Genomic DNA, 24,109 nt, shown 5'->3' with positions numbered 1-24,109 from the left:
TACACAGAAAAGGCAAGTAAATTTCCATTCTATTCTCTATTCAATTCTTTCTCCCGGTATAAACAAGTGGGGGAAAATTACAAGACTGAAAGGAATACCCTTTCCCATGCAACACCATCAACCGTGCTGACTTAGCAGAAAAATGCAATCGATTACAAAGGATCTTTTACTGGTATTGGTCTGCACTAGTAGCAGACCATTAGATAGACTGCTGATTCACGCGCCAACCCATTTCACCCAACGAAAGCAACGAGCAATTTTAGATGGCAATGCGTATTCAGAGACAAAATTGGGATCATTAGCCACCTCCGATGCTCTAGACCAAATGTAAACTCCTCTTTCTTGCTTGCTGCCAGGAACAGTGTTGTCTAGAATGAACGCAACCAGAAAAGCAACTACCATGTGAAGTGACAGGAGGCCGTTTACTGCAAAGTCAAACTGCACAGATGTCCAAAGGACAAATATATATATATACAAGTTAAATATCCCGTCCAAAAAAAATTCCGAAGGATCATGCAGCTTATGACAGTGATGCTACTTACGTCCTTGTTCCCTGTATGGATCGGCCCATCAGATAGGGCAACATAGGGAGATATGTAGCTCGGAAGTATGAGGTTGATGGTGGCACCATACTGCTGAAAATATGCTGGGACAGACACAGATAAGAACAAAGAGAGTCCCACTATTAATACATTGCGGGAGCTTCCGCCGTCGGTGTACCGCAGAGTTGATAAACCAAGTGCAACAACCATAGCCCACATAAAACATAGAACTGAAGCTGCCATGGCCAGTGGGATTGAAGCAATGACTGCACCTACTTTTCCTGTGGATTATGGATTAACTGATTTCAGTTACATAGGGCAGATGCAAGCACCCATAATTTTCTAAACCATTTTGAATCTGCTTTTTATCCAAAGTACTGAAAAATAGTGTACGTTGACGGTAATAATGACCTGAAAACAAATGAAAAAGACAAAAATATTTAAATTTTATCTTACCCATGAAGGAGCAAACAATCAGGACCACGGCCCCCACCTCTACAGCTTTTCGACTTCCCATTTTAGTTATTCCTATGGTGTGAACGTTCTCCGTCAATGTTGTGGACCCAGTTCCTGTCCCCCACATGCCGGCAAGGATGCTTGTGCATCCTTCTAGACCAATACCTCTACCCACAATTCCAGGTGTTGGGGCACTTGAATTGATCAGTAAAGAGGAAGCATGATAGGATCCAACCTGAGGATGGTTAACACAGTGAGTTGCAACAAAACCACTACAAAGCATATCTATTTGTTACTTTGAAAGAGCAATAAGCAGTCTCTTCCTTTGTTGGACTCAAACAATGCTATTGATGAGATGGTTCTGACCAAGTATATTTGATACAAAGCATCATAACTCTTAGCTTGTCCAAACAAAAGCAAGCTTACGTAAAAGAACAAAGTACAGGTTTGTTTCTCTAGACAATATAAACGTTGCATTCTTCAGGTAGGTTGTACCAATGGTAAATCATAAGAAAAATAAGGTGGGTGAGTGTACACCTTCATATATGGTTGTATGGAACAGGAAATGAGCCAGAAAATGAATGAACTAGAGGTAGCACATTTACATTAAGAGAGAAAAAAAGCGCACTTGGATGGCTGAACCTAACTTGTGAGATGGAATGAGCTCTTTGTACGCCCCAAGTGTAATGTTTGCAGGCCCATCAGAAAGGCAATATTGCATACATTAAAGGGACTCGTCTGATTGTTGCTGAAGGTAATGTAACTTTGTCTACACTTGGTTTTCTGAAGGGAAGGAAAACTTGGTTCAACCTACTCTGAAAAAGATAATCTGGTTATCTACCCTTTTTTCAGTTCTTTGAATTTCTTGATGAACAACCAACCAAGTAAGAACAAACCCATCACTTTATACTAGAAAATATGAGCTTCAATTTTGTAACTATGTTATTTTTTATTCACTCGACTGGATGACTAGATATGTAAGATAGACATAGCATAGCCTACATTTCATTAACCTGACTGTCAGCGATCGTACCAAAACTACAGATGCATATAGCTAAAAGCCTAAAACCTTTTTGCATTTACTCAACTTTTCCATTCTCCAAGTAATTAAAATGAGCCAAATTGCCACCTCACTGTTACTATTATTTGACTTGAACTAAAAATCAAACACTCTGGGGGATCTCAAAGTATTCATGAAGTCCAATTGTGAGATGGTCGTGAAATGTTAATAGACAGTGCTACTGCTGCCGCAAGAAGCAGATGTACCTGGGTTTGGACTCGAGCCACTTACCGAGTCAACGGATGCAATTACTGACACAACAACCATTATCATGCAAGTCCTCAAACGAAAGGTTGGGAGTCCCCATTGGAAAGGATATGGAATCCTAAACCAAGCAGATGTTCTCCATGCATCTGAAACGTCAGTTCTGCAGTGCTTCATAATGATTGCATGCTTTCTACATGCTTCATATAAGATGTTGGAAGTTGGAATATTAGGATCACACCCCTTAAAGTTGTAAGCCCCACTAGCAGTCAAAAGGGATGCATATACCCATGTGATTGCAACACCAAGAGGAACCTGGAGAAATTGAACATGTCAATAATGCAAATCAGTAATACTTAGATGAGAATCTATAACTTGATCAACTGAACAGCAACCTAAGCAAGCAAAAAGGTGTATGTACCGCATAAACTTGGAAAATCCGGTGCCCATATATGGAGACCCTCCGAAGGTACTGTAGACAACGAAAAAATTATCAGTTGTAAGCTTTGACTACATGAAGCACAGTAAGTAGATATACAAGTGAACTGGAAACGTTGAAGAAATTACCAGAGTGAAAACAATAATCAACACAAGCTGTGGAATGCTGAGCTCAATGCAGGTTCCAGCTTGAGGGAAAGCATAACCAAAAAATGCTAAACCTACTGCAGCAACAGTTGGCGCAATTGTCACTGGGTTTATAAATCTGCAACACACAAAAATTACTCACCAATCCATAATTTATTGCTTAACATGGAGCTCACACAGATTAAGTGCATTGAATATCGCTCAAACTCACAAAAGTACAAAACAATCTTATCTACATGAGATGAGCATTAAATTACAAGTAATCACAGTTTCCAGACAAAAAAATGCGCATGAGAGACTTGTTTCAGCACCTGTATCCAGAGAGTATGCAGAAACACATAATGAGAACAAACAACTCAGAATCTCAGACAGGGTTGCCTGCACTTGATTCAGTAATTTTCTGAAACAAAAATTTGACTTGATTAAAGAAAGGAGCTTCGTAGAGCCTGGTATATGTATATGTTATGTTTTCTTTGAAAAATCATGCATGAACTTATAAACTGTTGATTGAATTGTCTTTGACGTAGCTAGTAAAGTAGAAATTAAAGATATTCCATAGGAGAATGCCAGCAGCCCAGCACAACAAAGGTCCAGACTAGAAGTAGAGGACTCATCGTGAATATCATCAACTGGCATAGGAAATTTTGTGCAACAAATGTGGCAAAGGCAAAAGGGAATTGGCGAGTCCAAATGTAACGCAAATATTTGGCCCAACTCATGAGTCTTTTAATTTGCTCATCAGCATGAAGAAAAAGCATAGACAAAACAGAAACAAGTCCTTGTTACTGTTCAAGAAATTAAACAATATAAGCTTTTATGGCACTACAACAGCCGCATAAGATGAAATTCAAATGAGTTCACATAACAAAAGAGGTAACCAAGGTTTACTTGCAAAAGAATAAGCTTCATGATGTGTGGCATTTAGTCGGCTTATACATTTCCATGAAAGAAAATATTCTCTTCCATGCTTGAAAATACATAGATATCATTGAAAATTTTTAGTTTGCAAAGTAAACAGCAACTCTGACACATATAAACAAGTGGAGCAGATGTTGCTGTAAAGATATAGGTTTAGTGGTTTATGGCATCGTTTAAAAATATCATCCAGCCTCGGTTTTATAAATGCTTGATACATGAGCCCATAAGTCAGGTTCAAGCAAGTTATCTCAATTAAGTGGACACTATCTATGTGTATATGTCTGTGCAGCCTTTTAAGAACTGATCCAAGTTAATAATCAAGAACTTAATGAGGAAAGAACATCTTAACATTAAAAAAAAAAGTGTTTTTTGAAATGGATCAGTATATTTTTAAGCAGATATGGTTGTTTGAGGAATGAAGGCCAGGGAAGACAAATATCACAAGCAAAGCAGACAGCTTAGGAGCACCAACAGTTTGATACGCACACACAAACATGCACATTGCTCATACGAAAGTGCAAGATAGTACAAAAGAACTAGTAAACATGACTTTGAGAGACCTCAGAAAGAGAGACATCAGGCCACTGTATCCGAAGATGCATTGGAAAATCGAGCCAACAATTATTGCCCCTTGAAGTTCTTTCATGATGTGCTTGAACCTCTGCAACCAGAAAAACGAAATTTCACTGATAAGTGAACAAATCTTGTCTGTCGTCTGGGGCTCTAACCCCATACATATCCAGGCACTTGAGTTGTTCCAATCTAAAAGAATGAACACGTAACTGCACATCTAACATGGCATATTTAAGCCTGCAACATTCTAAAGCTAAATTACAAAACCTGAAAATTTTCCCGTAAGGTAATAATACACTTGTGTGAAGAAACTTTTGCCCGCAGGCAGGAGGATAATGAACCAGCAAGTAAAGATGCTTCTTTTATGCCGACATGATCACTGCGATATACTGGTCCATAACTAACTTGATGTTTCTATCATCCAAAGGAAAATCATTTCTCAAGTCAAAAGCAAAATTCTTAAAAATTATTCTCATTTTACACCCAAACTATTAGACCTCTATCCATAAAGATCTCAGCTTAATGAGTTTGGAGATCTTTTGAACAATTTTTTGTAAGAGAATCCCTTACGGGCTATGGCCCTAACTACTGATTCCGATCACACACGAAATTCAAAATACTGCCCTCTCTAACATGCTACTACCACTGAAGTATACAAGGACAAATAGTCGGATTAACACGTGGGAAAGAACTTGAAAACACTAAACGAATAACAGCAACATGATAACATGTGAAGAAATCAGCTCACGCTTTCACTAAGATTTCGAAACTCCCGAGAATTTGCAATGGCCAGAGCAGGAGCCAAATACACGAAAGAACTCCCTTGAACAAGTGGGAGTCGCGTACCAAGATAAGAATGGAGAAGCGTGGCGATACCAGTTACCAACAAAACCGTCGAAACCACTGTGGCAGTTTCCTCCTGCAAATCATCAGAATACAGATGGTTTTATCTTCTCACTCACCTGAAGCTACTAACCTTAGGATGAGCTATTCACTAAAAGGGAAACAAGAATTACATCTGTTCCACCCATCACGGGGACAAGGACCAAAGGAACGAAGACAAGTGAGCCTGCCAATGAGAGGTAGTGCTGCAAACTGTAGAAAGAAAGCGAGGCTGCAATTACCAATTAAAGAAAAGGATCAAATAGCGGTACCAAGTTGCTGGGTCAATAACATATAGATCCACAAGTAAATGAGGCCATCAGAGCGCTAATACATCCCACATGGAGAAGCGACATAGCAATTTGTTGCATGATTATAAACAATCTATAAGGGGTAGAAATAATTCGGCGACCGTGTTACTCAACCAAAGAAAACAATTTCCAGTCACGAAACTCGTGACTCATGAATAATTTCCTCAAAACGCCCTTTAACTTTCACAAATTCCAGAAAGGCCTTGCTTCTAGAAATTTGCACGCCCGAAGTTATCAGGTTGACTTGTAAACGTTCCCCGCTTATTCGAAAAATTTGAACATCTGATAGCCTTATGGAAAAGAACAACGCTATTTTCCAGCAGCGAAAGATCACAACGGCTACTTTTGCAGGTGGGGCGAGCTGGACGCTGGTCAGTTCTGCAACAAGTCGCTTCTCGGTCGGATCCAGTCAGAATCCATAAAGGGAAATGAAAAGCGGAGCAGTTCCAGAAGAGGACAACCCAAACTCTCAAAGACTCCAACTGCTTTAACTTGTTATTGTCAGCCGTCCTGATCTTCTCCGGTTTCCTTCAGTCTCAGTCGGATATCCACTTAGCTGGACCCACATAATCCGACCCGTTTACCAACTAAAACAAAAAGTGCAATAAAGAGACAAAATTCCCCAGGAAAATAGTTCCAAGCTAAAGAAATAAAATTACAAAAAAATAACAGCTGTAATGACAGATGAATCCGCCGCAAACATCGGGCTCGCGTGAGCGTGCGGGCTCTTTTCGTCAATTTCTGAATGTGGAGGATAATATCATCCACGATCGAACATCATTCTCGTAAATTCTTTGAAATTTTAAATTTCAACTAAGAAAATAAGGCATGAGAAAAGATGAAAAACAATCGGAAAACCGACTCACCGAGGCAGGATGTTTTCCTAACAAGCGGCCGCCGGGTATAAGCCGGTATCCCGGCTGCCGCGAATTCCGGCAGGTCGATCCCCAGGGCTACCGCCTCCTCCTTCTCGGTCTTCTCCGGCCCCTTCGAACCCCCGCCGTCGCCGATTGGAGCAACCTTATTCGTCGGTTCCGGCGGAGGCTCCACGACAGCTAAGGTCGACGGAGGCGGAGGCGGCGCTAGATCAGCAAGCCTCCTCATTTCAGGAACTCCATCCCGCAAGCTCTCAGGCCGGACCCTCTCGACGACCGGAACCGCCTCGATCTCGGGCCTTCTCGGAGCCTCCCAGCGAGCCGAGCCGCTTTCCAGATCGCTGCTGACGCTGGCGGTCTCGCCGGAAAAATTTGGATTGAAGCCCGTCCGCTTGGCCCAGGTCTTGAGGTCCCTGGGGTTGAGATCGGTCGTCGGCGCCATGAACGGTTCGATCCTCGGGGGCCATGGCCCTGGACCTCCTCTCGGCCTCTTTCCCCTCGGTGCCTCTGGTTTCTCTGGTGACTTTGGCGGCTCTTTCGGGTCGTTCGCCATGGATCGACTGCGGAAAGAGAGAGAGAGAGAGTGGCGAATATGAGAAGCTTCGGGAGGGGTGGGGGGCCAGCGGCACACCCCCACAATGATGGAGAGGAAGCGAGACGTGCAAGCAAAGACACGCAGAGAGATGGAGATGGGAGAGATTTCGAGGGAGAGAGGGGTGAGGGATAAAGTGGGGAGTGGTTGGAGGATAGGCGAAGTAGTGGGTAAAGGCAGCTTCTTCTTCCTCGGTTCCGTTGGGGAAGCTTTTTTTTCTGCTGTTGCCGCTCCACTGTCCAAATACGCCGCAGTGGCATGGCATTGGTCATCTAGAAAAAAGGTGGGCCCCCACCCCACCTCCCTTCTTCCTCTTCCCCTTTTTCCATGCTCACGTATTTACCCCCACTGCTTTTCATGAATGACTCACGTGAGAGCTTCACCCTTTTCTGCTCTCCTTGTGTTTCTCAGTTTTTCTCAATAATTCCGTTCGAAGTTTCAAAATTTCAACACCACCAATTTAAGTCAATAGCAACAGTAAAACCTAAAGGTTCTATTTCTAACGATATTCCCGACGACGTCCTTCTCTCTCTTTTCTTTTTTGGTAGATTGTTCTTCAGACCTACTTGCTGATAACATACATTTCCTCACAATTATTTTTTTCTATAGAATAGCTCTTCAAGTTCTATATGTCAATTAGCAATTGTTTTCTAATAAAGAAAGAACGAGTCGAAAGAGTTGGAGGGGAAGGGCAGCATTAATTTACGATGGACAGACTCATTTTGGCGTGGAATTGCGAATCGCCGTTTTGTTTGGAAGACCCTAGTCTTCCCAGCTCTCGGTGGGGTTGCTAGGAGCCGTTCTTTGTGGAGCGGTGGGCCTTGGAGGAGAGCTAGCTACTCCGCTCCGTTGTTGTCATTTTTTTTTTTTTTTAATACACGCTCTCTCGAGCCTCGACGGTGTGGTGGTAGAATGGAAAATCGAATGGAGTCCGTCAGACTGCCAATTTAATACATCAGTAAATATCCTTTTTTTCGATACAAAGAGAAAAGGAAGAATTTGGCACACGCCGAATCGATAAATCTTGCCACCAACTGGATTAAAATCGACGGATTCGGGCCAATTGGAGCCTATTTTCACAAACAACTTAAAATGCATCCCATGCGAAGTGCAGGTTTTTATTCATATTCCCTTTTCTGCTAACATAACTCCGCTTTTTTCTATTGACTCTTATCCTCAAGTATGAAGAGTTGAAGAAGTTTGGAGTTGAACTTTGCAGGGTCGAAGGCCATAATAATAAATGCAGAGTGACGAGAGGACACTGGAATTTGCGCCGGTGACTTCAAGGCCAAGGACAACCTTAAGACACAAATAAATAAATAAACAGCTTTTCACCTTCTCTCTCGCTCTCTCTTCTCTCTCTCTCTCTCTCCCTCTCCCTCTCCCTCTCCCAAGTTTGCGCACAATATTCGTAACTGTAACCATCACTTTTATGCTATAATGTAAATCCATTTACTGAGCGGTACAGATAGAAAAGTGTGCTTCATTTATAATTGACAAAGTGCCTTTCAGAAAAAGCATGTGTACAAAAAGGGGAATCACTGGGAAGGTGGGACACCAAAAAGCAGAAGAGATGCCCTGCTTATCTCGATCACAAAGCGAAACGAGTAAGTTGGATGCGCACTACCCCCGGACATTGGTTCAGATGCGCATAATTCGGTTTGAGCTGAACGCAACCACACAAACAGTACCAGGAGGAAAAAAGGATAAAAGAAACAACAGCCTGAATTTGAAATTTACACAAAACTATTGGGCACTTGGTTCTGTCTACTTTCAACGGTTGAAAAAGCAGGTGGAGCATTAAAAATTCTTATTCTTGTGTAGAAGATGGGGTTCAGAGATCAGTCAATGAGGTTGAGGGTGGTGTCGCTAGCGCCAGCCATAGTGATGGCATTAAAGGGGCAGAGGCACCGGCCATCAGAGCGAAGGAGCTGAGCCCACTGTCGCGTTTCGGCTGGTTCGGGGTCTCACCGGTCCATGGTACCTGCAATTTTCTCACGAAGGGAAGGGGGGGCAAAAAAATTCCAGATCCCGTGAGTTATTTGAAAACAATACTGTGGGAGAACTGAAAACGATAGATCAAATGCTCTAACTCTAAAAACATGATTTTGGGCGTTAATCAGGGATACCGTACAAATTGACTATCGGCGTTATTGCACCCAGGGCCGGCCATCCAACCCGCGGTGCTGTCCACCTCTCCTGCATTCTCCGGCACCACCAGGGATGCTTTAGCCACGGCTGCCCGGATCCGAGGGAGAGGCTTGACGGGGGAGAGGGCCTGGTGTTGCGTCGACGTGGGGGAGTCGGCCGTGCCGGAGGATGCAGATGGAGGTGGGAATGTCAGGATGTCCTCAGCGACCAGATGCGGTGAGGGGGACAGGTTGTTGTTGGCTGTACCAAGTTTGCTCGCCATGCTTGGCCACAGGAACGTGCCGTGCGGCTTGCAGACCCTGAACCCGCTCGGCCCGTGTTGCAATTGTTTCTGCTGTCGCTCTCCGTCCTCTTCTGCCTTGCCTGGGACCCCAGTCGACTCCTCGGAGCCATTGCCGCCTTCATCGCTGCTCTTGCACAGAGGCTTGTACGATCCCAACTGGCTGAAAATCTGCCTCATTTCTTCCTGTGGAGATCCAGTACGCTTAGATGGGTTCAATAGGGATTCAGAAATTCTATCTACACTGATGGAATTGCTTATACAGAAGTAGTTTCCTTTTGGTGGCAACTGTTATCAGGAGGAAAAGCTATCTCCAGCGATTAGAAGTATTCTGCGTTCCCAGGTTTATTTGTTTCATATGAGCCACAATGCCGCTTTACTAACACTTTCTTTGTTATTGAATATTTTCAGGAAAACACCTCAAACAAAGCACTTAAATTCCATCAACCCAAGACAAAAAAGAAAAAATGATGCAGAGATCAGCTCCTTTGCGGCCCTCTACGTTACCATTCCAACGATAAAAGGATATTTAAATCCCTTGATAAGAAGAAAAACTTGCTAATAAATATCCTTATATAGAATATATGAAATGTTAAAATTACGAATGGTGTAAAAAAAATTCAGAAACAGCTGTTCAGGCCTTCTTGTACTGTACTATTTGTAAATATCATGCAAAATAATTTTTTTCCCGGAAATTTATAGATATCTCTGAATATACGGCCGTAATTATCGTATATAAAGCGATCAGAATTCTTAATGCAGATGATACGCCTGAATTGTAGATTATCATCTTACCAGCCCTTTATGTAAAATATTGATTTTGAAGGCACACATGACAGGAAAAAGGAGGATGTGCACCTGCATTTGGTTCAGTGAGGTGGACACTTCGGCTAAGTGGTTCTCCAGCTCCGTTTTCTTTCTTAACAAGCAACCGATTACTTCCTGAAATAGTATATTTGTTTACTTCAAAGTGTATTTCAAGCATGAAAATGGAAACAGTAAAAAAGAACACATTCAATTTTGCATAATTTCACATAGTCGTGTTCACCGATAAATGGTCGCGAAGCTCAGCTCCATGGTGTTTATCTGTACTGAATTCAAGAAATGCTTCACTGTTCTTCTTCATTCCGACGAACGAGGTTGTCTCGGTTGAACGAAGAGTCTCCAAGTCTCTGTCATGACCAGAGCAGAAAAGGTGTGAAGTCAGGAGCAAACATGAGGAAGGAACTGCAACTTCTGTTAACTTTTTACGTGAACAAGGAAGGTAAACCACTAAAGCCGTAACACTCAGCAAACAGAAGCCAGACTTTCCGAAACTTGCAGACTAACTCGCTTTAGTTCGAGATATAAATAATTAAATTGTGTATACGTGCCACTGCTCTGCAAGGCAGAAGATCCACATGGAAAAAGTTAAACAGTAAGCGGTAGTATCTTCTGTTCATCTCAGGTTGCAGTACTGTCCATCTTCAGAAAAAGTAAGGAAGCGATAGAATTCTATCCGCAAGGGTGCCAATAACGTAAGATGAACACAAAGTATAAGGTCACCTTCTAATGTTGGAGAGTTCGTCCTTGATTCCGCTGAGCTCCATTGCCAGGTCGGTTGGAACGGAGGTCTGCTGCTGGGCCACCTCGTCTCCTGGCTTCCAGTTGGGGGGAGGAATCCAAAAGGGATCGCATATACCGGCTTCCTTGCGCTGCTCCACCAAGTTTGCACCTTCCAGCCAATACTCCATGGCCCCCTCGGAGTTGTGCCTACGCCTGAATCTCTCTCCATTACCGATCACTGTGTCCGTCATGTGCTTCAGCAGGTGGTCCAGCAGGCCCGTGTCTCCTATGTGCTTTCTTGCCTCCTCTCGCAGCTCGGGTCTCAGTATTGGCTTCCCCAGCACCGCCCCCTTTGCGTGCATGATGTCCAGTAGCTTAAGCTGTGCCGCCCTATACCTGTTCCATCATCCAACGAGTCCCATCAAGAAAAACACAACGCCAAAGCTCTACCTAACGGCAGCTAGCACTCACAATCACGAGTATTCGAAGACCTCTCTAACTTAAATGTTTATCTGATGCCGGAAGATGGGGAAAAAGGAAGATGCAGAAAATCTCCTTTCTAGTGACCGACGACGACAATATACAAGGACACCTTCTACTAGCCATGCGTCAAGAATGACATGTTTTCCACTCGTTAGAAGTATACATGCGCTCCGCAAGCTTAGGACCCTAACACTGCTGACCTCAGATATGGACGAGAACCATATACCTATCCGACGACCATCTGCCCAGGACATCCTTCGGCTTCACCTTCTTCGCCACCTTCTTCGGACGCTCCTCTTTGAGTGGACACTCATCCCTCCGCTTCTTCAATTCTCTTCTCTTCTTTCTAATGGCGCTATAGGCAACACCAGATGGTTCGGTATTCTCTTTATTCTCCAGCTCGGGGATGTCCTTGTGCTGGCCCACGTACTGCACTTTCCGGCGAACTCCCCAACTCACCAGAAACACGGTTTTGGCAGCCGGGCCACCTGGACATTCGGGAGGGATCCCGCCCTCCTCTGGCTCGTCGTTCTGCGAAATCGGCTTCTGACGAGTGGGCGACGATAAGCATTGGGGGATGACGACCCGCAGGTTTGGATTTCTCTTGTTCAATTCACCAGAAAGCATCCAGAAGCTCTCGAGATGCCTCACTTTTTGAAACTCAGATGGAAGGACAAGACGCCGGAGCACCTTTATCGCGAGGTTCGCTCTCATCACGAACTGCTCGTCGAGTTCCGGATGGTTCGCCTTCGGATTACGTCCCATGGTGTTCTTTCCAAAGTACTTCCTGAGTGAAAGGATGCTCGGAAATTTCACCGAGACGTTTAGCTCCGACCTCTCCGATACCTGTGACCTCAAAACCAAAGAGAGAGGGAGAAATTAAAAAGAAAAAACTCAAACATTTAGCACCTTCCAAATCCTAAATAGATCAAACATTCTTATTGAAAGAAGAACACAGCAAATAAAAGACTAGATTTCCAAATGTACTGGAAACAATGTGATTCAGAAACACCAACTCGAACCCGAGCTTGATCATGAACATGGCATTAGCGCACAACGTTATATTAAAAGACATAAGAAGCAAATAAGAAGAAGGCAAAACAAGCATGCATTACCAGCACAACACGTACGCCTTTGAGTTGAATAGGTGCTTTTGGAGGAAGCTTGCCATGGTCGATCTCGTAGAGAAACCCTTCCGCTATCGCCCCTAAGATCATCATACCCCAACTTCTTAGGTGAAACTCAATCACCAACAATGCCAACTCCAAAAATCGCATCAGAAACTAAAATGATCTGCTTATTATCTTCATATATACGCTGACCTATATGAGTAGAAATAATAAACACAGCTGCTGTAGCATATAGAAGGGAAAGTGACGTTCATGTACCACTGCTCTCAGAATTTGAACTCTCCCCTTTCATATGTCGGGCTAGAGGAGCCTTCACCACGTCGCCATCTCCCTTTTCCCGCATGCCTGCGTACACGTCGTCCTGGCAGGATCACGATAGCAGGAATGTGAGAAGAAGCATCGTCCCCATATTCTCCAGATAACTACCGGAAAAGAAAAGTTGGTTGCCATGCAGAGGGTTTTGTTCCAACCAGAGTGACATGGGGAGTACGGCAGAAGAGGGTGTAATGCCCACAAATGGAAAAAGAGCGAAAAAGCCAAAAAGGCAAGCAGCTCACCGTCTTATCATCCGCCGCACCCTCTGATTTTCCGGTGCCCTCTGTTGCATGCAAATCTGGCTTGCTATGACACGATGACCCTCCTGAGACGGAAAGACAACCAATGGATCGTTATGGCTGAAGAAAATAAATGGGCTTGCTAGAGCACGAGAGAGTCTGCATGGAGAGAGGATACCGCCCGCCGACGTGTGCAGACAATCCGAACTCACAGAGATTTTTGGCTGGTCGTGGCTATCAGAAGACGCCATGGTGATTACCACGCGTCTGCGGCAACCAGAAATGGACCTGGCGAAAAGAAGCAAGGAAAGGGAAAATGATATGAACTTTTACTGCATGAACTCCAAGCACTAATAGGAAGGAATAGTTTGAAACGATCAGACACAGATTAATCCATGGTTTCAGAAGAAAAGGAGTTCGAGCATTGGCCTTAATTTGGTCCCGTTCGCAACTTAGACACACGTATAAGCTAAGTTAGGTATGCATCGGTAGAAAGATTTGCGGTTTTATTCCGGTCAATTCTTCTTGTTCTCTGATCAAGTTCTTCTGGATTCAGTGTTTTTGAAGTTTCTGATATTGATTATGAGTTGCTTCCAAGCAAAATACGTACTGTATGAGATGTCAAGATCGAGGTAGCCTGACTTCAATCTCCTGCAAGAAAGAAGAAGAAGATCATCAGAACTCAGCAACTACAAAGTAGCGAATCAAGAAACAAAAAGAACTTGCAGAAAACGCCATGGTACAATCAGGAAAAAGGAAGCTGATTATGAAAAAGTGGTTGAAGAACGTCTTCTTTTCACGACACGACAGGTAAATTCAGGCTCCTCAAAAGAAGGAAAAATGACGTAGAACAAGAACTCCATGGTAATGTACACGACTCAAACTCTCTGCCTCTTTTATCTAACAATCGCAAACCTTTTCCTTGACAAATTGGTAACGAAGGAACCTTTCATCCGAGAATTTTGCACGAAGGACAAACGCAAGACATCATAATCTTGCGAAAATGGCGCAACAATGAAACGACCAAACACAAGTCCGATCTCCGCGGTAATAAATCATTTAAAATAATATCACTTCTCCAAATCCATCCGCAAATTTTTCGCGAACTCTGCAAACAATCGTTCTTTCGGCAGAATATGCACCCAAGTTTTCATTGCGGACAGAAATTCAAAAGTAGAAGAACAAAGAAACAGATATTCCACTGGAAAACGTTCTGACCAATGACCCTCTAAACAAAGACCGCCACAGATCTTTGAAAGTTTGAATCGTCGTCCTTAAGCAACAGAAAGAACCTAAAAGGTCCGAGAAAATTAAATCACCGGCTATGGACGACATCAAAGACCGAGAAGGAGGGAGAGTGGGGCAATTGGTGGGCAAGAAAGAGAAAATCCTCCCTTGCTAATGAAGGTATGGCATACCAGTGCGCTTTCTTCCTCTGTTCCTCTCTGTGAGAGCGGCAGAGAGAGAGAGAGAGAGAGGGCGATTCCCAGAGCTTGAATGGCGAGTGCGAGGGAGAGAGGGAGGAGGGACTTGGCGCGAGAGAGAGGAGGCTCTCCCCGTCGCTATTTGTATACATTCGAACCTGCGACCTCATGTGGAGCCCACTCGTAATCATTTCCTACCTTTCCCCTCGAGGACGTCGTGCGCGCGGCTCTACTCACTCCCCCCGGGCGACGCCGTGGACCCCACTATTCGAATACTCAAAGCTACGACTTCACATTCTGCCTTGTTCCTGCATAAATTTTCAGCCTTGCCATCCGCGCCGTGAAACGACGTGAGAAGTGCCGTTGTAGCGACTCTCGACCGAAGTGGGCATTGCGTAATTTCGGATCAAAACAAAGGCAGTTGGTCTTTAGTTTTGAGGTTTGTTATAAACAGTATGATTAAGCACGTAGCTCTACTGGACTACGAACGGGCGATCCCTCTCGCACGTGACTCCTGATTTCCCCGTGGGCCGCAGCTCGGCGGAGCTGCCCCTGGGCTCGGGCGCGCCTGGTTCGGGTCGTGTCGGCCCTCTCGGCTCCTGTTTATGTTCGGGGTCCAACATTCTAAGCTTCCTGTTTATTGATACATTCTCTAAAGTATTAATGATATTATATTATGTTTCCGTGTTACTGCACAAGAAATGTATGGTTATACTTTGGTAAATCTAAACTTTTACTTTGTGATACTTATTACCGTTAACTTCAACTTATTTAAGTGGGTTTATATGAATGCAATCCAAGATGTTTTTGAAATTTCACGTCGAATAACTCCTCTCAACATTGCCGCAGTGAACCGATCTAAGACGGAATTTCAGTTATAAACAGTGAAGACGGGTGCGTTTGAATGGGTTGCAACTTTACTTTAACGAGACAATGCAACATTACCTGGCTTAGTACAGGCCCCTAACTTAACCAGCTACGTTATACTCCTTGAGGCAGGAGGAATGGAGGGCTTTCGGGCTTTTTTTGAGCGGTGGAATTAATACCCCTTGCTCACCTCAAAACAAGACAATGCAACACTGTTTGCTCGAACAAGGAAAATTGTTGCACTATCAACAAATTTCCCCTTGTAGCTGAAAATGAGTTGTATCGGAGTTGGTGTCGCCAGACGCTTGTCACCGTGTTTGATGGGGGCAAGCAACGATGGGCTATGAAAGTTCTCGAGAAAACGACCACGTCGAAACTTGGCTTAGTCGATAGCTTTTCAGGCAAGTTCTTGTTCACTTAAGAAGGTTTTGCACACTTCACTAAGTCGGTGTTATATCTTGGTAATTCAGCTAAGTCGGTTGCGAATCGAAAAAAAAAAATAGTAAACAATTTATTTGAAAGAATAAACGGATATATACATGTATATTAACTAAAATGACAAAAATACTGATAAATTATTTTAAATTAATTAGAAAATGACACGTGGCACTCTTCAATTTTTTACACTGGCTTGATGAGTGAGACAAGTTATCGTTTTGCCATACAGAAGGATTAAATAAGACACCAATTAAAGTTCCTAAGAAGTATGCTAGGATTTAAAAGAAAAACTTTCAAAAGAAAACAGGTATATCGTATTTACGATTTTTTTTTAACTCGAACCTGATCCAAACTACTTCACTCTACTTTGATTTTTTTTTAAGTTCGTTAACACATAATGTTTTTATTTATATCACTAGTTTTTTTAAATATTTTTTAAATTTATCGTGTTTGTACACATATCCCTATACCCCATACCCAAATCATACCGTGCCCATCGCGACTTAGATCTATATAGAATCAAACATTGAAATCTGAAATCAAGAAGTTTGATTTAATAAAGAAAACAGAATTGATCCATTAGCAATATATGTAGACATGGTATTTATTTTTTCTTAGCAAATGAGATACTTCCAGTATTGTTTTGTAATCCTCCCTTGTATTTGATTCGGAATTCTGTAGGTCAACTCAAATATTCATGGACGCATTATATTTTTCAAAAAATAATCTCAACACTATTTTCTAGTTCCTACTACGCAACCGTCCAAAAAATGCCGAAGCGTTTCCAAGGAGAAAGCATGTTGGCAATTCCTGGTTTCAGATTTTGCGATATCCTTCAATCTGGGAAAAAGAATATCCCTTCATTTTTCCTGAGGAAAGAAAGAAAGCAAAAAATAACACGCCCTTGGCGAATTGGGCTTTTCAAACACTTTCTTTGTTTTTAACATAAAGATCCATCGTCTTCTCCGTCCTTAGTTTGTGTGTTTCTGCTACTACCAAACAGGCCATCCGTAAAAATTGGACGGTCTGGATTTGATGTTTTTATATGTCAGATAATCCAAGTGTTCAAATACAATGAAGGTAAATTAGATTATGGTAAATCTGAAATCAGATGCAAATAATTTTTTACTGAGATCAAATTACTAAAGGACAGCGCAAAGTGTGCATCATAGCATCACCATGAACAATCTAAGAACTAGATCTTCACTTCTACAACCATGGCAACCATGACTACTCGCTCTTTGTTTTGTTCATTGAATGGATGGTAGAGAAAGAAAGGAGCTGTGATAGTTGTCAACTTCCATAGAAGCCAGAATTAATTATTCACAATCCAATTCCACTAGATATACCATTTTTGTATTAAGCAAACAAATTATTCTCTTCGGTTCCATATTCCAAAGCAACCACTGATTTGGATTGAACACAAATAGAATCTACACAAAAGTCTAAATTTTGAGAGGGGTTCGAGACTGCGCACATGATCGTAGGAGTATATATGGATTTCTTAATCAGAAAGTTACAGGACAACGGACGGTGGTGAGTTACCTCCTCTAAACGGAGTGGTCGCGGTTTATGGTAGTTGATATCACGTATTGTAATCAACGTTTCCATGGAGTCAGCAAAATCCTGGAAAATAATTAGCTAAACAAAGAATAAACGAAGCACATTTGCTTCAGAACTGGGGTTTATATGAATCATAAAGTAGGTATGTTTACAAAAGCGATCGGATGCTTCAGACTGTACATTGCTTCACATTATTTACACGAAGAATCGCCAAATACAGATGACTAAATATAAACCATAGTGGTGGTGGCACATCTGAGCATGATTTTAGCATACATAACAAAGCAACAACACAAAGAAGGAGGATCTAATTCCTTCTGGGAATGAAAGGCTTTAAACGAAAGGCCTACTTTGTTGCTTCCTGTCTTCTCCATTGAAATTCATGGCTTCCCTTTCAATAATCTTTTGCAGAACACATTCTTTTTGATGCAGTTGGCATTTGTCTTATCACATGCAGTCGAGCAAATTCCGCAAGAGGGCACTTCTTACAGAATCACAAAAAGGACGCCGACAAGAGGAGTCCTCCTTGACGATCACCTGCCAACTTGAAAACCCTGCTGTTCCTGCAGAGAGGATAGCCACTTCTCCATGTGTCTCTTGCTATCTGCAAACGAAAGAGTTTGGAACAGTACTCTACCATTTACATCAAGTTGGATTTATATGTGACACCAAACAAGCATACAGTTTTCCCTTCCGAAATTATGTATTCACAAGCACAGTAACAATTTTGGTCACCCGGGCAAGATTCTCATCGGCACACATCACCGACTCCACTTCAAAAGAGCAGGGTTTCCATGACTCAAAAGCTTCACTCAACTCAATTTAAGGACAACCACCTGTTCAGATCTATGGTGTTAAACGCTACGGTGGATTTCACAATTATTCTAAGGTTCCTGCTTCCACATTGCTTCAAGGGCAACATAAAGAAAAGCCATCTCCTTCTGATACTCGACCAAGCCTGACTCGGGCTTCAGTTCAGTTCCAGAACACAGAATTTCAAGCTGAGCTCAAGCAGACTAAAACTCGGGTAGGGGTCGGACTCCAACTACAGAGCACTCCGCAAATCAGAGACCGGACCTTGAACACAATATGACCCAGGACACCTTAGAGACCGTCGATGTTTATTGATGAACGGCTTAAAAAAGTCAGTGCAATGATTGACATAGTATAAGCACCTTTTACATTGCCACATCTATAAATTTGAACGACATCGACCACGGAGAAACGGATGGTAACCTGTTTCTCAAAAAAATAAGTCGTCGGATTGGTAATTGTTCATCATGATGATGATTGGCATCCAAAGTTTCTCTTCAAACCACCCAGAACCTGATCCGCAATACATTCATCACGCATTAAAGTTTGAGATGTTACATCAAATGGCGACTAAAAGTACAGCCAACAGTTCTACAGACTACCAAAAACATCTAATGACCATGGAAAGAGACAATTCACTACATAAAAGAAGAAAATTTCAATGGTTTGTAACTTTGTAGGCCTTTCATTAACTTTGACGTCTGCAGAAGAACTCAAAATATAAGAAACGCGAAAAGATTTACCTGCAGAATACCCGTCGTTGAAACTGGAAGGAAGAGCTCCTAGGGGCCGGTTCTCCGCCCTCACCGCGGATGAGTCGCCGACTGGTCGGCCGTAGCACGGCACCAACACAGCAAAACTGTTGTCCTGCATATCGTCATTTTGAAACTCTGGTGCATGGGGCTCCAACCAACTGATCGACCAATCTGAGGAGTCAGAGTCGGAGCCAGACATGCATCCCCCGTCGGGTGGCACCATAAGCATGTCGTGCTCCCTGTCGAACCCTTTCCTCTCCATCCGGCTGTGCCACTTCCGCTTCACCTTCCCCGACGTGGATGCCCATCTCTCTCCCCTTGTTGCCTGGAAATTCAGGGAATGAAGCTCCAGGAAGTTCAACTCGGATAACAGCCGACGAGGACACAAACCGAACCGACGGGTCCCGCTCCTTTCAGCCCACTGGCCACCAAGAGGTCGGAGGGAAACCGACAGACATTTTTCTTTTCTTTTCTTTTCTTTGTTTTTTGTAAACCCTCCCACCACTCCCACCAAAAAGGAAATCTTTCAAACAACAACATTTATCCCTAAGGAGGAAAAATAATAGAATTATAAGAAAAAAACTTAATTTCAGAAATGCAACAGAATTTTTCTCTTCGTTCCTAAAACTAAAACACCAAATAAGAATAACAAAAGTAAGCCAAAACAAAAGTCAGCGAACCCTATTGCTTCTTAATCTTTATCGCACAGTGGTTCTCCATTAATGAACGACTGTGAGAAACAGCTAAATCGACACCAAATAAGAATAACAAAAGTAAGCCAAAACAAAAGTCAGCGAACCCTATTGCTTCTTAATCTTTATCGCACAGTGGTTCTTCATTAATGAACGACTGTGAGAAACAGCTAAATCGACACCAAATAAGAATAACAAAAGTAAGCCAAAACAAAAGTCAGCGAACCCTACTGCTTCTTAATCTTTATCGCACAGTGGTTCTCCATTAATGAACGACTGTGAGAAACAGCTAAATCGACAATCTCCCAAGACAGAGTAGCACTTCAAATGCCAAGAAGAAGTTCTCAAAACGGAAAGCATTTCCTTATCCGGAGAAAAAAAAGATCGAAAGAAGAAAATCTCACACAAAAAACGGCGTTTTTGATGGGCATCTCAGTCTCCAAGCCTCTGTCAAGACCGGAGCAGAAAAGGTGTGAAGTCAGGAGCAAGCATGAGTATGGAACTGCAACTTCTGTAAACTTTTTACGTGAACAAGAAAGGTAAACCACTAAAGCCGAAGCACTCAGCAAACAGAAGCCCGGCTTTCCGAAACTTGCAGACTAGCTCGCTTTAGTTCCAGATATGAATACTTAAATTGTATATTCACAAGGAAAACAAAAAACAAAATCCTCTAAATAAGGTGAAGGAAACACAAAAGACTTATTTTAATCGACCTACCTCTTGTATAAAATCTAAGGCAATGAAAGAAACTCATCATCGTTTTGATGACTGAGTACTGTAGATGTAAGACAATATCTGAACCACATTAAAATTTCTCTTCTTGAGCATTTTTCATGATATCGCAGGCAGGTTAAAGCCCTTTCAGGACCTTCTCTTGCTAATTTCTTTCCAGATACTTCAAGGGCATCGTCCTCAGCACTGACATCAGCTATGTTTTCCTTCCCTTCAAATATGAATGTTGCTGATTTTGTCTAAATTAAGATCACACAAAAGAATTATCTTGGCCTCATAGAAAGACAGGATGTGCTTGGGTTTATTGATGGCACTATTCCTATGCCAAGTTCTACCATTAAAACTATTAAAATTGGTGAACCTGTCAACAGCCTTAATCCTTATTTCAATGCGTGGAAGAAATCAGGCTAGCTTACATGTTCTTTGTCTTTGTCTGAAGAGGACAGGTTGTTGTTGGCTGTACCCGGTTTGCTCGCCATGCTTGGCCACTGGAACGTGTCGTGCGGCTTGCAGACCCTGAACGCTCTCGGCCTGTGTTGCAATTGTTTCTGCTGTCGCTCTCTGTCCTCGTCTATCTTGCCTGGGACCCCGGTCGACTCCTCGGAGCCATTGCCGCCTTCATCGCTGCTCTTGCACAGAGGCTTGTACGATCCCAACTGGATATCTGGATATGAAGCTGTATGTCTTTTTTTTATAATACGAGAAAGACAAAAGTGCGTAAGTATTTATTTAATCGTCTTAAGGTTGTCCTTGGCCTTGAAGCCACCTGTCCAAATTGCAGTGTCGGCTTGTCACGCCGCATTTATTATGGCCTTAACCCTTCAAAGTTCGACTCCAAACTTCTTCAACTCTATCTACTTGGAAGATAAGAGTCAATAGAAAAAAGGAGAGTTATATTAGCAGAAAAGGGAACATTAATAAAAGCCTCCACTTCCCATGGGATGCGAAGTAGTAGTGAAAATGGGGTCCAATTGGCCCGAATCCGTCGATTTTAATCCAGTTGGTCGCAAGTTTTATCGATTCTGGCTATAGCTGCACTGTCCTCAGTTTACATATATACGAATATAAATCCAACATTTTCTTAACAAAACATAAAAAGGTCATGGTGATTTGGATGTCAGCGCTTTCAGAAAATTAGTTTGGCAGACACTTTGATTAAATTAATACGAGATAGTGAGTACTCTTAGCATGATAGAGCAAATGGGCGTACAATTTGGAGGAGAAAATCATGTTGATGAAAATGGAAAGAAAATTATGAAAAGAAGAAATCAAGGATCCCTTACCAGCGAAGGAAATACAATCCCTGTGTATGAATCAATCAATTTAAATCTATAATCCAAAAGAGTGATATCTTTCCAACAATGACTTGGTGCAAATTCTATATATATATATTAGTGGAACTTCATGTAGGAGAACAATACCACGTCAAAATTCTGAGTGATTTCATTTTGCCATTGCTTGTTTTCCAACAAGTACATCCAAACAACAAATATGTGAATTTTCTGATTAATTGTTTAAACGTTAAAAAGATATTATGTCGAAGTAATTTCTTTGAACGTTTCATGGGCCATATTAGAAATCGTACTGTTATAAAAAGTAATGATAAGGTAATTATGTAAGTGGATTTCTCATAAAAGGTTTGGTGGTGGCATCTCTGTTTTGCTTTAATGGGGAATTCCTGCTCTCATCTGTGTAACCTGACATTCTATTCATTTCCAAACTTGAGATGAGTGTTGGCTCAAACTTAACTTCCTAGGATTTGATGGTTACAACAACACACGACTATATGGGTTTCAGCCACTTGCTTTCCGTAATGCATTTGACCTTCTTCTAGATTGATTAGCTTCCGTTCACTACTGTACATTCTTACTGTGACAGGATTGCAAATTCTACCTCCGCTCTTGATTGGAATGAAGTATTGAACTTAGTAGTCAAAAGTTTTCGTCCGAGTTTTTCTAGGCCCCAAGTACCCACCTTTTCAACTAGGCGCCTAAGAATTTTTCTCTTGCTATTTTCTCCTTCTTCAGATTTACGCTTTTCTTTTTTTACTCGTCTTTTTTCCCACTTTTTATTTCTTCCTTTTATTTTCATTCTTCGTCTTCTTCCTCGTTACATTTTTTTACATTTATGAACTGTTTTCTACCTGCCTTGGGAGGGCCACTGGAAAGTGCCACACTGCAAAGTACTGATCCTTAATTTGATGTTTTCCTAGTATGACAAGGCCTTTGTAGTTCATTACTTTGGTACATTTTGATGTTATAGAATAATGGCTTGTCTTACCATGCTCACGGAAGCAACAGTTTTATTCATTTTAGCATCGATATAAGCTGAATTCAGATCAAAAGAAGTAGATCCACTTGTCATAGTTGAAAGTAGTCAACCTAAACAGTCGTTGGACATGTAAACTTGATTAGAACTTTATAAGGCAAGGATTATGATGAACCCGATGGGCGATGGCCCAAAGGGTTATGATTAAACCGATAGGTAGCACAAAGCCGTAAACAACACACCTTCTGAGAAACGTCGGCCGATGACTTAACTCCGCCTCCTGTCAGAAGTCATATTGAAGACCCGACGACGGACAGGGTTGTCATCACCCTTGGCGACAGCCAAAGCAAAAACGAGAGTGGTGCTGCTGGTCCTTTCCGGTTGTATGAAGGAGGCATTTAAAACACGTAGTGTGTTCTGTGATCACAACTCATCCATGGTCTACATTATAATTTAAAGCAGAGTTTGCACAAACTAGGAAACAAACAGATCATAATCATTTTGAAAGTTTCTTACACTCTTTTTCTTTTTCTAATATACTATCGATGTTTCTATTGAAACAAATCCCAGTGCCCTCCGCGTGTAAGAAAGAGAGTACTAGAAAAAGAAAAAGAGTGTAAGAAACTTTCAAAATGATTATGATCTGTTTGTTTCCTAGTTTGTGCAAACTCTGCTTTAAATTATAATGTAGACCATGGATGAGTTGTGAATCACAGAACACACTACGTGTTTTAAATGCCTCCTTCATACAACCGGAAAGGAAAGAAAAGAAAGATGAAAAGAAAAAGAAGAGAATGAAATGGGACTCCTTTACTTCTATGCGTCAGCCTTTAGGGATTTTTGAGAAATAAAGAAGGGTTTCTGGTTTCTACTGATGCAACTTTTACTGAAGTATTTATAGAAGAAAAGGATTATGGTTATCCTCCAATCCAACTTTTATAAATCAAATGGGAGCTTGAAATTTAGTGTTAGTGAGGACCATCTGTTAATGTCATAGCAAATAACAAGATCAATAATGACTGCATAAACCTAAATAGGTGGAGGAGCATCTTACACACACATTTTTTGTTGTATATTAAAAATGTAAGGATGCCAATATTTTGGTAAAAGGAAAAAAAGCATCCCAGGTGTGGCATGATTGCAAATTATTATGCATATGGAGCAAGTGGATTTCCTGGATAGGGTCAGTTGTTTTGATCTTTGAGATTGAAGTTCTAAGCGTGAGCGGAGAGTTGGGTTCGTGTAAGTTTGCAAACCGATTAAGTTCTGTGTTACGATGGATCTCATGTTCTTAAATTTATATGCCTGAAAAATTTTTGAGCATTAGCAGTCCTAGGAGGCTTTTTTTTTTTTTTACCTTACTTGTTGGTGTCCCTTAAATTTTTAAAGTCTTATATTTGTTGCCCATTAGCCAGA

The 24,109-nt window shown here is 42.0% G+C and overlaps 3 protein-coding genes across 4 annotated transcripts in view; all 3 read right to left on the bottom strand.

Annotated features, from left to right (window-relative positions):
- Positions 1-11: 11 nt before the first annotated feature.
- LOC116251535 (nucleobase-ascorbate transporter 11-like) lies at positions 12-7,246 on the bottom strand. Its single transcript, XM_031625861.2, has 10 exons — positions 6,398-7,246; positions 5,355-5,452; positions 5,087-5,257; positions 4,326-4,426; positions 2,830-2,965; positions 2,684-2,734; positions 2,290-2,577; positions 999-1,233; positions 543-823; positions 12-438 (listed from the first exon to the last, which is right to left on the bottom strand). The coding sequence occupies exons 1-10, from the start codon at positions 6,957-6,959 to the stop codon at positions 217-219; spliced, it is 2,145 nt and encodes a 714-aa protein (XP_031481721.1). The 5' UTR covers positions 6,960-7,246; the 3' UTR covers positions 12-216.
- Positions 7,247-8,727: 1,481 nt separating this feature from the next.
- On the bottom strand, positions 8,728-13,392 carry LOC116250391 (protein DYAD-like). The gene is made up of 10 exons (XM_031624020.2): positions 13,320-13,392; positions 13,145-13,227; positions 12,846-12,948; positions 12,573-12,664; positions 11,684-12,303; positions 10,975-11,370; positions 10,478-10,601; positions 10,288-10,371; positions 9,133-9,717; positions 8,728-8,982 (listed from the first exon to the last, which is right to left on the bottom strand). Exons 1-10 carry the CDS (start codon positions 13,390-13,392, stop codon positions 8,833-8,835), a joined length of 2,310 nt encoding a protein of 769 aa, XP_031479880.1. The 3' UTR covers positions 8,728-8,832.
- A 5,021-nt stretch (positions 13,393-18,413) lies between these two features.
- The window catches only part of LOC116251515 (uncharacterized), a 42,348-nt gene continuing 36,652 nt past the window's right edge, over positions 18,414-24,109 (bottom strand). For both annotated transcript variants that reach the window (XR_007572933.1, XR_007572932.1), the window contains exon 4: positions 18,414-18,536. The gene's annotated coding sequence lies outside the window, so the exon portion shown is untranslated. The remainder of the gene's footprint in view (positions 18,537-24,109) is intronic.

Source organism: Nymphaea colorata, chromosome 3 (genome assembly GCF_008831285.2).
Source record: "Nymphaea colorata isolate Beijing-Zhang1983 chromosome 3, ASM883128v2, whole genome shotgun sequence".
NCBI classification, from domain to species: domain Eukaryota; kingdom Viridiplantae; phylum Streptophyta; class Magnoliopsida; order Nymphaeales; family Nymphaeaceae; genus Nymphaea; species Nymphaea colorata.
Note: the sequence above shows the minus strand (reverse complement) of the source record. Positions and strands in the feature narration are given on the sequence as shown.